General features: G+C 37.1%; 1 protein-coding gene across 12 annotated transcripts in view; it reads left to right on the top strand.

The window, feature by feature from the left end:
- Nucleotides 1-12,733, top strand: part of BTRC (beta-transducin repeat containing E3 ubiquitin protein ligase) — a 201,033-nt gene that overhangs the window by 73,707 nt on the left and 114,593 nt on the right. For 9 of the 12 annotated variants that reach the window (XM_055093298.2, XM_055093297.1, XM_055093295.2 and 6 more), the window contains one exon: nucleotides 1,201-1,308. The exons of the other annotated variants lie outside the window; for them this stretch is intronic. In XM_055093298.2, coding sequence (XP_054949273.1) covers nucleotides 1,201-1,308 — 108 coding nt within the window. The remainder of the gene's footprint in view (nucleotides 1-1,200; nucleotides 1,309-12,733) is intronic. 12 annotated transcript variants of the gene reach the window in all.

Consider the following 12,733-nt stretch of genomic DNA (forward strand, 5'->3'; position numbering starts at 1 on the left):
TGCCATGATTAGGTATTTAGTTTTTTAGTTATTATTAGACTGTAATAGCACTCAAGTTGATGGATAAAACTTCATCCTGGGATACTTTTAGAGAAACATGAAGAATATAAAAATAGTTTTGAAAAGTATGGTTTCTTTCTTACAAAGCTATAGCTGCAATAATACTAATGTCAGTTACTTAGAGCTACTAGAAATGTGTAATTTCTACCTTTTTTGACTACTGAATATACCATATATATTATATATATGTACATTCTTAGGTATTTTTGTTTGTTTAGAAGGTTTTAATACCAACAGCTTTCTAGGTTTCTTCTTCTTCTTCTTCTTCTGGTTCTTCTTCCTCTTCCTCTCCCCTCCCCCCCTCCCCTCCCTCCCTTCCTCCTCCTCCTCCTCCTTCTTTTTCTTCTTCTTCTCTCTCTCTCTCTCCTTTCTCTCTCTTTTCTCTCTCCTTTTTCTCTCTCTCTCCTTTCTCTCTCTCTGTGTCCCTGTCTCTCTTTGTTGTTGTTTTCCCTTCTGTTTGGGTTGTTTCTTCTCCCCGCCTTATACCCCCCACCCCCCACAGACCCCAATCCATCTGGAAAGATGAAGAGGCAGCTGCTATGGTAACTGTGCATTTTGGTTAATGAATAGCAGACTAACAAGATACATAAAACATACGCAAACTGTGCAGAGTTTGTTGCTGTCAAAGCCGTAGGGATACAATACTTTTTCTTTTCCTTCTAAAAAAAAAAAAAAACTCTCTTGGCTGTGGTGTTTTGTTTTCTAATTTACCATTCCTAATATTGTAATGTTTCTGTGAACTCCTCCTCTTTCTGCTTAGTCTGCACAGTATTACACCCTGTGGTGAGTTTATGGGAGCTGAGTTGAGGTGCATAGAGGAAAATAATTGATCAACTGGATTAAGAAGTAGATTTCCTTTAGACTGATACATAGAAGAATAGGGACAAAATTTTTTTGACTAAATGTTTGGTTTTTTGAACGATAACTTCTTTTTTTACCTCCTTTCCTTTTGGCCACTACTGCCCCTTTTGGGATTCTCTCTGGGGTTAAAGCCAGTAAGTAGTGTGTTTCTTAAAGATGTTTCTATCATAAAGGTCAGCTGCAACTGGAATATTGCGTTCAGCCAAGCCTTAAAAATTCCTGTAATCTGTGCCATCCTGTCTCATACTGTCCCATCTCATAGTTGTCCTCTCTCTGCAGTGCTCTATGCCCAGGTCTCTGTGGCTGGGCTGCTCCAGCCTGGCGGACAGCATGCCTTCGCTGCGATGCCTGTATAACCCAGGGACTGGCGCACTCACAGCTTTCCAGGTACTTTCTCTGTCTCTGTGGGTTATTTGCGGGCATTAGTGTATGTGTCTAATTCATTAGTATGTGCCTCCTCCTTTCCCATACTTTACTTATGTTCATCTTTTCTCCTTCATATTGCCTGTATCTCACATCACTCAGTACTCCTTTAATGATTAGTTTATAATGTAGATCCAGACTGATCCACTCTTAAGACAGTGTCATCATGATTGGTTACAAAAATTGACATAGTACAGCTTGACTGTTGGCTTTCAGATCAAGTAGAAGTATAATAGTAAATTTTAAAGTAATCTCAATAAATAGCAGTTCAATACGTAATATTTGCTCTGGACCTACATAAAGCCAATTAGTATAATCAATCAATTAATTACAATCAGTTTCCTGAACATTTTCTTATTTTTTTTAAATGATTACTCAAAGTATAAAGTGCCCTCTTCAGAGTATCTCCTGGTAATTATACTACTAAGTATATATTTTTTATAACTGTTTTATTTATATCTTGATTAACATTTCTAATTTCTAGGTGGAAAAACCTTTGAGACCTTTAGGTACAGTATTCACCTTGAGACACTCTAGCTAGTGTTTCATGAATTAACAGATTCCAGTTCTCCTCAGCCTTTTTTTTTTTTTTTTTTTTTTTTTTGAGACGGAGTCTTGCTTCATGGCGCAAGCTGGAGTGCAGTGGCGTGATCTCAGCTGACTGCATCCTGCGCCTCCTGGGTTCAAGCAATTCTCCTGCCTCAGCCTCCTGAGTAGTTGGGATTACAGTTACGCGCCACCACGCCTGGCTAATTTTTGTATTTTTAGTAGAGACGGGGTTTCACCATGTTGGCCAGGCTGGTCTCGAACTCCTGACCTCAGGTAATCCACCCATCTCGGCCTCCCAAAATGCTGGAATTACAGGCAAGAACCACCGCACACAGACCCCTCAGCCTTTCTTAGAGGCCAGGATGTCAGTTCCAGGATGTGCGAGAAACTTATAGAGAAATAATGTGGAAAATTGTAGACAAAAACGTAGGAAAGAGTTTGGTGCTCATTGCTTACAGATTAGGGTACCATACATGATTGTTTTCTTGGCTGAGTCTTATCTGCGTACCTCAGGTATTTGGAATTTGTGTTTAGCATTTTATAGTAATACACAACAAATTAGTTTTTATATTAATATTTGCCTGCTTTTAACCTGTTGTTCATATCTATTTAGAAGAATTTCAAAGATAGGCTGTAAGTGTCAGAATGCTTGTGACTAAATTTTAGCTAAAAGAGGGGAACTTAGGTTTTCCACATTCCTAACCTATGCTAAGAGTTGTTAATTTTTAATGATACTATTTAGTGATCATAAAGCTGGATATTTTCATTTTTCCTTTACAAAATTTAATATCTTAAGATTTTCAGTTTTCCTTTACAAAATTTAATATTAAACTTCCTTGGCTTATACTATGAGATACAATATAGTAAAGCATGCAGGTTCTAAAATTAGCTAAATCAAGTCTTGAATATTGTCTTTGTCACTAGTGGTATGATCCTGAACTTATTTCCTTATCTGTAAATGGATACTATAGTAAGGGCATGCAGTGATGGTAGCTGCTTTTATCATGATCGTTATAAACATTATTGCTATTATTGGAGAGTAATTGATATCCTGAGACTGCTTATTTATTTCAAAGTGAAATATCTTTTTTTTCCTTTTTTTTTTTGAGACAGTCTTGCTCTGTTGTCCAGGCTAGAGTGCAGTGGCACAATCTCGACTCACAGCAACCTCTGCCTACTGGGCTCTAGTTATCCTCCTACCTCAAACTTCCGGGTAGCTGAGACTACAGGCACACGACCACACTTGGCTCATTTTTCTATTTTTTTTGTGGAGATAGGGTTTCACCATGTTGTCCAGGCTGGTATCAAACTCCCCAGCTCAAGTGATCTGCCTGCCTCAGCCTCCCAAAGTGCTGGGATTACAGATGTGAGCCACTGCACTTGGCTGTATCCTATATTTTTAACTACATATCATACTGACAAGGTTCTGCCATTGAAGAATCCATAGTCTAGTTTGTTGGTTTTTTTGTTTTTTTTTTTTTTTTTTAACCTTTTCGGGGTTGCAGTTAGTTTAGGCGATCTGCAAAGTCTGAGGGAATTGTAGTGCCTAAAAGGCTGCTCCTACTTCAGAAACTAGTTTCATGTTTAGAGGCCCCCACAACCACTCTTAGGTTTGATAACTTGCTAGAAAGGACTTAGAATTCACTGAAAACAATTATACTTACAGTTTATTACAGGGAAAGGACACAGGTTAAAATTAGCCAAAAGAAGAGACACATAGGGCAGAATCTCGGAAGGATCCAATTGTAGAACTTCCTGTCATCCTCTCCCCATGGAGTCATGGATGGCATTACTGCCTCCCAGCCGCAGTGTGTGACAATACTCACAGAGTATTACCAACCATGAAATTGACCTGAGCCTTTGGTGTCCAGGTATTCACTGGGGCTCTATCACATACTGCTCACATGGCTGACTTCTAGTCTCTTATTTCCTCATGGTGTTGAAACTTATAGGTATGGTTTAGTGCCCCCAACATGAATCACATTTGTCCAGTCGCTAAATCTCTCAGGCAAGCAGAGATACTCTCACCAGACAAGAAGTTCCAGGGGCCCAGAGACCGCTTTCCAGTAGCCAAGAGGAAAGGCCATTCCTTTCTTTGGTGAAGAGTAATTCTTCACTACACAGGGGTCATGGATCTCTTTGGGAATCTGATGAGAACTATTGATCTTGGGTATTTGGCAACATTGTGTTGAATACTTTACATACATATATAGATGTTTATTATATTTCTATTTTATGAAATGATTGAGAGCTATTAAATCACATGATTCTAAAAGTGTAATCTCCCAAGCTGATAAATTCTAGGAAGGGAATGTTCAAGGAGCTGTAAGAATATATAAAAGGGGGACCCAATCTAACCTGAAGTTTGAGGTAAAGAAGATCAGGTAATCAATGTTTAAGAGCTGAAGGATGAATAGGAATTAACTTGATAACAGGGAGGAATGGAGGAGAAGGAGGACATTTCAGGCCTAAGGAAGAGTCAGTGCAAAGGCCCCAAGAGCCGGTGAGGCTTGGTGCATTTAAGGACCCTACTGAAAACAAGACTGTTGTTTCAGAGAATAAAGAGAAAGGGGAGAATAGAGTGAGAAAAGACTGGGGAAGCTTGATCACTGAGGTCTTATGGGCCATTCAAAGTGTGTAGTTTAGTCTTGATTCTAAGAATAGTAAGTCACTGAAAGGATTTAAGCACAAGTTTTACCTGATCTGATTTGCATTACTCTGGCTATAAGAAGATGCATTTAGATATGTTACTCTGGCTATAAAAAGGATAATTTCAGTAGCTGAAGAGAGAGATGATGGCAGCTTGGTTTTGGACCCAGGATCTTTAAATTCTTAAAAAATTATTGAGGACCCCAAAGTGCTTTTGTTTATATGGCTTATATCTATTGATATTCACTATATTTGTAATAGGAATTAAGAAAAAAAAATTAAATATTCTTTAATTCACCTAAAGACTATAATAAACCTGTGGCATATAATGCAAATAACATTTTTATGAAAAATATATTTTTCAAAAAAAATTAAGACTAGTGTATTACATTTTTATGAATCTCTTTAATGTCTGGATTAAGAAAAGACAGCTGGATTCTCATGTCTGCTTCTGCACTCAATCTATTGTGGTTTGTTATTTTGGTTGACATATGTGAGTAATATCTGACCTGGCATAGGTATATAGTTTGAAAGGGAAAGATATTTTAATACCATTTTCAGGTAGTTGCAGTTTCTTGAAGATTAGTTGCAGTATAGTATCTGAAGCCTTATCAATGAACTTCCTCTGTTATTGTATTAAAATCCATTGGTCTCAGTTTTTTTCAATAAATTATGCTGGAACAATTGGATATCCTTGTGCAAAACAATGAACCTCAACGGTTATACTGCACTATATACATAAATTAATTTGAAATGGATCATAGACCTAAATCGGAGTTAAAATGTATAAAACTAATAGAAAATGTGGCAAAAATAATCATTGTGACTTTGGGTTAGGCAGAGATTTCTTAGCTAAGATACAAAAAATATGAACCATAAAAGAAATAACTGATAAATTGGACTTCATCACTGTTTAAAAATTCTGCTTTTCAAAAGACACTTTAAAAAAATGAGCAGGAACCAGGTACAGCAGTGCATGCCTGTAGTCCCAGCTACTCAGGAAGCTGAGGCGGGAGGATTGCTTAAGCCCAGGAGTTCAGGGCTATAGTGCCTGTGAAAAACCACTGCTTAAGAACAGCCTGACTAACATGGCTGAAACCCCGTCTCTACTAAATTTGCGTTTTTAGTAGAGACGGGGTTTCAGCCATGTTGGCCAGGCTGTTCTTAAACTCCTGTCTTCAGGTGATCTGCCCACCTCGGCCTCCTAAAGTCCTGGGATTACTGGCATGAGCCACTGCACCTGGCCTCAACAAGATTATTATTATGTCTTATGTAGCAAAAATGGGCTTATGTACTGGTTTTACCCTATCAATTCAATAATTTGTTCTATGTCAGGTTCAGCACACACAGGTGCTTGATAATGCTGGTTGACTAATAGGCAGAAACTGGATTTGAATCTAGTATCTTCTCTGCCCACCTACTGGAATTACAGCAGTCTTAGTGCATTTGCATCCTTCTGGTTTAGGTTTTATTTTATTTACCTAGATTTTTATTTAGGTAAATTATTTACTTAGATTTTTATTTAGGTAAAATTTACATACAGTGAGATACATGGATCATAAGTGTACTCTTAGGTGAGTTTTGACAAATGTATACTTTTGTGTAACCTTCAATTTCAAGATACACAACAGTTTCATAATCTGAGTTTCCTCATACTCCTTTCCAGTCTGTACCCATCCCCCATATGCAATTACTGTTCTGATTTGTCACCAAGAATTTGTGTTGCCTATTCTTGAACTTACTTCATATAAATGCCATCATATAGTGTACATTCTTTGTGTCTGTTTTCTTTCAATCAGTATGATGTTTTTAAGATTTATCCATGTTACGTATATCAGTAGTTCTTTTATTGTTAAATATATTTCATTATATTAGTACACCACAATTTGTTTATCCATTCATTTATTGATAGGTATTTGGATTGTTTCCAATTTTGGCCTATTATTAATAAAGCTACTATAAACAGTTTTGTATAAGTCTTTTTTTTGGCATGTATTTTTATTTCTCTTAGGTACATGTCTAAGAATGGAATTTGTTGGGTCATAGAGTAAGTGTATTTTTAACTTTAAAAGAGACAGTGAAGCAATTCTTCAAAGTGGTTGTCACAGTAGGAATACCCATTTTTACTAATATTGACAAATATGTTAATGAAATGTCTCATTTAATGTAATGGCTTCATGACTTCTTTTTTTTTGATCATTGGATTCTTTTAGTAAGTTTGAAGCATCTTAAGTCAAAATTCTTATGGCAATAAAGAAGGAGGAGCTATGGAGTCATTGCTGAATTTGTTGGATTATTCCCAGTAGCTCAAATTGAAACCACAGCATTGAGATGGTTTGAAAACTAGTGACAGGAAAGATGCTGAAAAAAGTTGTTAGAATAAATTCTATGGGGATATGTTTAGTTTGAGGATATTTTTATTTTCATCATTCCATTGATTTATCCTGGAAAGTGTATGAGTGATTAGAAGATTTCTGTTGATTACCAGTATATATATTTGATGGAATCATTTGCTCATTCCCAGCAAATGGTGATCCTATAATCTATAATATTAAATGAGAATGAGCAATAGAGTTAAAGTAATTAAAAATAGCTGAGTAATTAAGATTCTTTATTTTGCTTTAGATATTGAAAGAGAAGAGAAATGAAATTCTGACTGTAAGAATATAAGTAAGGGGCCGGGCACGGTGATGCACGCTTATAATCTCAGCACTTTGGAAGGCCAGGGCTGGCGGATCCCATGAGCCCAGGAGTTCGAGACCAGCCTGGGCAACATAGTGAGACCCTGTCTCTACAAAAAATTAGCTGGGTGTGGTGGTACTCACCTGTCCCAGCTATCTGGAAGGCCAAGGTGGGAGGTCAAGGCTGCAGTGAGCCATGATTGCGACACTGCATTCTAGCCTGGGTGACAGAGTGAGACCCTGTTTCAATTAAAAAAAATATATAGATAGATAGATAGATTTATATGGCCCTAGAATACTTTAGCTATCAAGTGTAACCAGTAATTTTAGGAAAATCTTGAGCTAAGTGAAACGTGATATTTTAACATTAGCTAGGGTTCCATGTCAAAGGTTGAAATTGTATTGAATTCAGGAGAGATGTTGTATTTTATTACTTAAGAATGCTTACAAGTCTACTGAATTTTACCATGTACAAAGTGAAATGTTAAAATGGAACAATACTAGGAAAATTAAGCATTATTCATTATATATATGGAAAACTTAATTTTACATTTGAGATTTTAGAGGAATATGGATTATCGAATTGAATATACATTAACATTCAAATTCTGTTACAAAACAATACCATAAGGAAAATTATCCTGTGACAGAAATGCTTCTCATTCTGTAGCTGATACCCTCTCTATTGTATATGAATAATTTCTGTGTAGCACAATTTCTGTATAATAAATGTAGTTATTTTTTATGTATATGTTAACATTTGACTTGTATTTATCCCAGCTACACCCTTCACCTTAGGGGTTTGCAGGGAATGACAAATCAAACATGTTTTTATTTGTTTGTTTGTGCAGAAATGTTTTGTTCTCCTAATAAAATGAATTATTGTTTATTATGGAATATGTACATTATTTGGTAAATATATAAACAAGAGTATCACCCATATGCCTTCCACTTTAAGATAATTATTGCTAGATTAACATGTTAGTGTCCTTTGATCTGGAATGACTTATCCATCCATGTGTGCCTGTGCGTGCACACACACACACGCCCAAATAATGGTTTCATTTTTAAGTATTTTTATTACATTTAATTAAATTATGAGATATACAGCTAAAACATTTAATATTCATTGTAGAAAATACAGAGAAGTAGAAAGAAGGAAGGATTTTAAATGTCCTCCCAGAGATTACCATTTCAGTGATACTAGTAATTTCTGAATTTCACCTATATCATATTGCTCAAATTCTACATTCATCATCTGGTAATACTGATTTTGGTCACTGTTTATCTCATAGATAGCTGCTCACATGTTTTTGAATTGAACAAAGTTTGAATTTGGCTTATATCTGACCACCACCTCCCTCTCATGTAATTGTTAGTCATTTCAAATTTTGCAGTTCCCCAAAGGTGCAGTGTTCTTTTATATATCTGTGTCTTTCCATATACCGTTCTGCTTACCTGAAAAACCCCTCCACAAACACCTATTGTTCCTTACCCACTCTCTGCCTTTGTCTACCTAATCTTCAAGATTCAGCTCAAGCTGAGCTAGAATTAAAGTCTTCCCTGATCTTTATCTTCTCTCTCTTAAACTAGTCAGAGGATCTGTACCCAGAGCATGCATGGAATTCTGTGCCCTGTAAAATTGACATGAAGAAAAGGAGTATTCATTTTCGTACTTGATTCTTTAACAAAAAATTCCTGATTGGGTCTAACTTTTTACGTGTGTTGGATTAGATGGTCATATACAGAAGGGAAAGAATAGCAATATAAGTCTTCTCACGTCTATAATCCCAGCACTTTGGGAGGCCAAGGAGGGCAGATCACAAAGTCAGGAGATTGAGACCATCCTGGCTAATGCGGTGAAACCCCGTCTTTACTAAAAATACAAAAATTAGCCGGGCGTGGTGGCGGGCGCCTGTAGTCCCAGCTCCTCGGGAGGCTGAGGCAGGAGAATGGCATGAACCCGGGAGGCAGAGCTTGCAGTGAGCCGAGATCGCGCCACTACACTCCAGCCTGGGCGACAGAGCGAGACTCTGTCTCAAAAAAAAAAAAAAGTCTTCTCATTAGCAATATAAGTAATCTAATTTTATGTTTTTATGTCTTACACATACACATACATATATACTACATTGTGTCAAATTAGTAAGTACAAAACTTTTGTGTATGAATTTAAGTTTTCTATTTAAAAGAAAGTACATAATTAGTTTTACCAAAATATAGTTGCTACTGTTCATTGTAGTTTCTACCCTTTATATGAGCCATTGTTTGGGGGAGTACTTGTTTTGTTACTGGTAATAAACTACAAGGGAAATTTGTAATATAATATTAGTATATTTCCCCTAGATTTTTAAAAAGCAGGTCATTATTTTTTTAAGCACTTCAACTGCAGCACAGTGCAATCTTTTGGGGAGAATTGGTAAAATGAGGATAAAATTAGTACAGGATTCCAGCAGCTTGAAAATAACACAATATTTGACCAAAATCTCTTTTGTATTCCCTACTCTGGTTCAATTCCAGTAGTCCTGGAAATGTGCCTATGGACTATTTACAGTGAGATTATAAAACTGAATCATGATTTTGGTGAATAGAAGCCAGAGCATGTGGCTACAGCACCCCAGCTGGCAGTAAGCTCTCCCTAGGTTTATGAATGTAGTTAGATGGTCCCCAACTGTTTACAAGACAGCAGAGGTGAGATCTTTGATTGACAAGTCAGAAATGCATTAGATCATTCTCTCTGCCAGTCTCTGGTTCATGCTGTTAAAAATGTCAGCCTCCAAGTTTGAATGGCAGCCTGAGGGCCTTAGAAGCTTTTTGTTTTCTGAGATGGAAACACAAATTGGATGTGTGCCTGAGCGCTTCATCCTGGGCTGTAATTTCATCTTTTAGCTAAGAACCACAAGGTACACGAGCAAAGCACACTGTAAACAATAATACTGTGGAAAAAAAATAAACAAGGTCGTGTTTCTGGTACGTTGATCCGATGGTGTCCTGACCTCTATCACGTTGAACATCTCCACTCTGATTGCTGTTCCCTTTGGCATTACAATGAGAGAAAGAGAGACTGACATAGGAAGAAAAGATTTAAAGTTGCAGTATCGTTGCACATTCCTTGTATTGGCTATGAAATATTGAACTGTCAGAATGTGACACTTGGTTTTTTAAGCAACCTTTCTTGTTTGAGGTGTTTGCAGTTCATTCCTTTCTCCGCCATTTGTCTGCTTTCATTGATAGGGTTGGAAGTAGTTGCCTTAAATGCATGAAGAGGGACAGTGTTAAAGAGAAGTGGTGCTGATGGAGCCAAACAAACTTAACACTGGAAAATAAATGCAGGCTGTGGGGCAAAGGAGATAAAGTTGGGTTAGTGTATTATTAATAGTGGAATTTATGGAACACCCTATTGTAAGGAAGAATCAGGTTAGGTCCCATTTCTGTTTTTGTGGAGGCAGGAAGTTGGGAAGGTGGTATTGGGTAAAGAGATGCAGTGACATAGTTTGTTAAACTGATAGCCTACTATATGGCAGTATTGCCAGGCCAATCAGAATTCACCCAGCTATTTTATTTATTGCTCTTATTATCCAGTGTCTTTAACAAGTGGTGAAATTATAGAAGACTTTAAAATTTGGGGAAGAAAAATATTTTTTTAATGTGGAAAATGTGTATTTATAGTAAGAAAGCTCATTAGGTAATATGGAAGAAACATTATGCTTATATTAGTCCAGCTTATGCCAAATGAATAGAAAATCTTCCTTATAAAACCACCATATATTTCTTGGAAAATATTTTGTAGTAATAAAATGAGTTTTCTATTATGTTTTAAATTACATCTTTTTTTTTCAAGCTATGAGTAGGAGTTTATAAATTACAATACATCTTAAAACAACATATATATTTTTTCTTCTAAGGAAGCACTATTGATGTATGCTTTCATTTTCATCCATTTTGGGGCATTGAATTTACAAGTAAAGTTTTAACTGAGAATGAATGGCCTTTTGCAGTTCTTCTGGAGTATGGAAAAGAGTTTGTATTGAAAGTTCCTCAATGGCTGGGCACTGTGGCTCATACCTATAATCTCAATACTTTGGGAAGCTAAGGTGGGTGGATCACTTGAGCTCAGAAATTCGAGACCAGCCTGGGAAACATGGTGAAACCCCATCTTTACCAAAAATACAAAAAATTAGCCAGTCATGGTGGTGCCAGTCTGTGGTCCCAGCTACTCGGGAGGCTGAGGTGGGAGGATCGCTTAAGCCTTGGAGGTGGTGGTTGCAGTGAGCCGAAATCATATCACTACACTCCAGCCTGGGTTGACAGAGTGAGTCTCCATCTAAAAAAGAAAAAAAAAGGCAACTATTTAGCTTAGCCCTCTCCTCTGAAAATGTGAAAGGCAAGAGCTGTTCTGCATCAGTCTAGTGAAATGCACTGGAAAAATGGTGTTGGTAATTCCTGCTTTGAGGTCATGCTAGAAAGAGAGAAGATAATACTTGTAAAATATAAGTCCTGCTCCTTTGTAGCCAGATTTTTGTCCTTACTTAAAAATATTGTGCTCAGAAAGTAATACCAAAAGGAGGGATATTAAGAACTAGTGATTGTTGTTTTTAAGTATTGCTCTGAATTTTTAAAGCATAAACATTGATGTAGATTTGCATTTAAGCTATGAGAACCCACTGTCTTGACTCAGTGGGGGAGTTTTCAAAAATCATTCTTGTAGAAATTGATTTCTCATTGGCTGATTTCTACAGGATGAATGAAAACAAACCATTTTTTGCAGTCTTAGAAGAATAAGAGGAATGCAAGTGTTTAAGAAATGAGACTGAAATATGCTTTATGGAGTTTTCTAAATCTGGTACAAAGAAACTACAAAATTTCTTCTTATGTATTATGCATCAATACAGTGAAAATGCCTCACAGCTTATGGGCTTTTTACAACCACACCTTCACAATTAATGATTAGCTTTATTATTTAAACTCCAGGCTTGCCTCATGAGCAAAACATCAGTGTATTCATAGAACCATAGAATTTCAGCATTGGACCAGACATCAGAGGCCATCTAGTCACATACGTCTCATAATGTAGAAATCCTTTATGAAATGTGTTTGGAAGGGAGTCATCTAATCTCTCCCTGATCACTACCATTATTGGTGAATCAAACTTCTTGAAGCATCTTGCTTTTACTTTGTTGGTTCTACTAGAAAGTTTTTTCTTGGCCAGGCGTGGTGGCTCATGCCTATAATCCCAGCACTGTGGGAGGCTGAGGCGGGCGGATTGCCTGAGCTCACGAATTTGAGACCAGCCTGGGCAGCATGGTGAAACCCAGTCACTACTAAAAATCCAAAAAATTAGCCAGGCGTGGTAGTACATGCCTGTGATCCCAGCTGCTTGGGAGGCTAAGGCATGCGAATCGCTTGAACCTGGGAGGCGGAGATAGCAGTGAGCCGAGATCACACCCACTGCACTGCAGCCTGGGCGACAGAGTGAGACTGTCTCAAAAAAAAAAAAAAGTGTAATAAGTCAA

Source organism: Pan paniscus, chromosome 8 (genome assembly GCF_029289425.2).
Source record: "Pan paniscus chromosome 8, NHGRI_mPanPan1-v2.0_pri, whole genome shotgun sequence".
Lineage (NCBI taxonomy): Eukaryota > Metazoa > Chordata > Mammalia > Primates > Hominidae > Pan > Pan paniscus.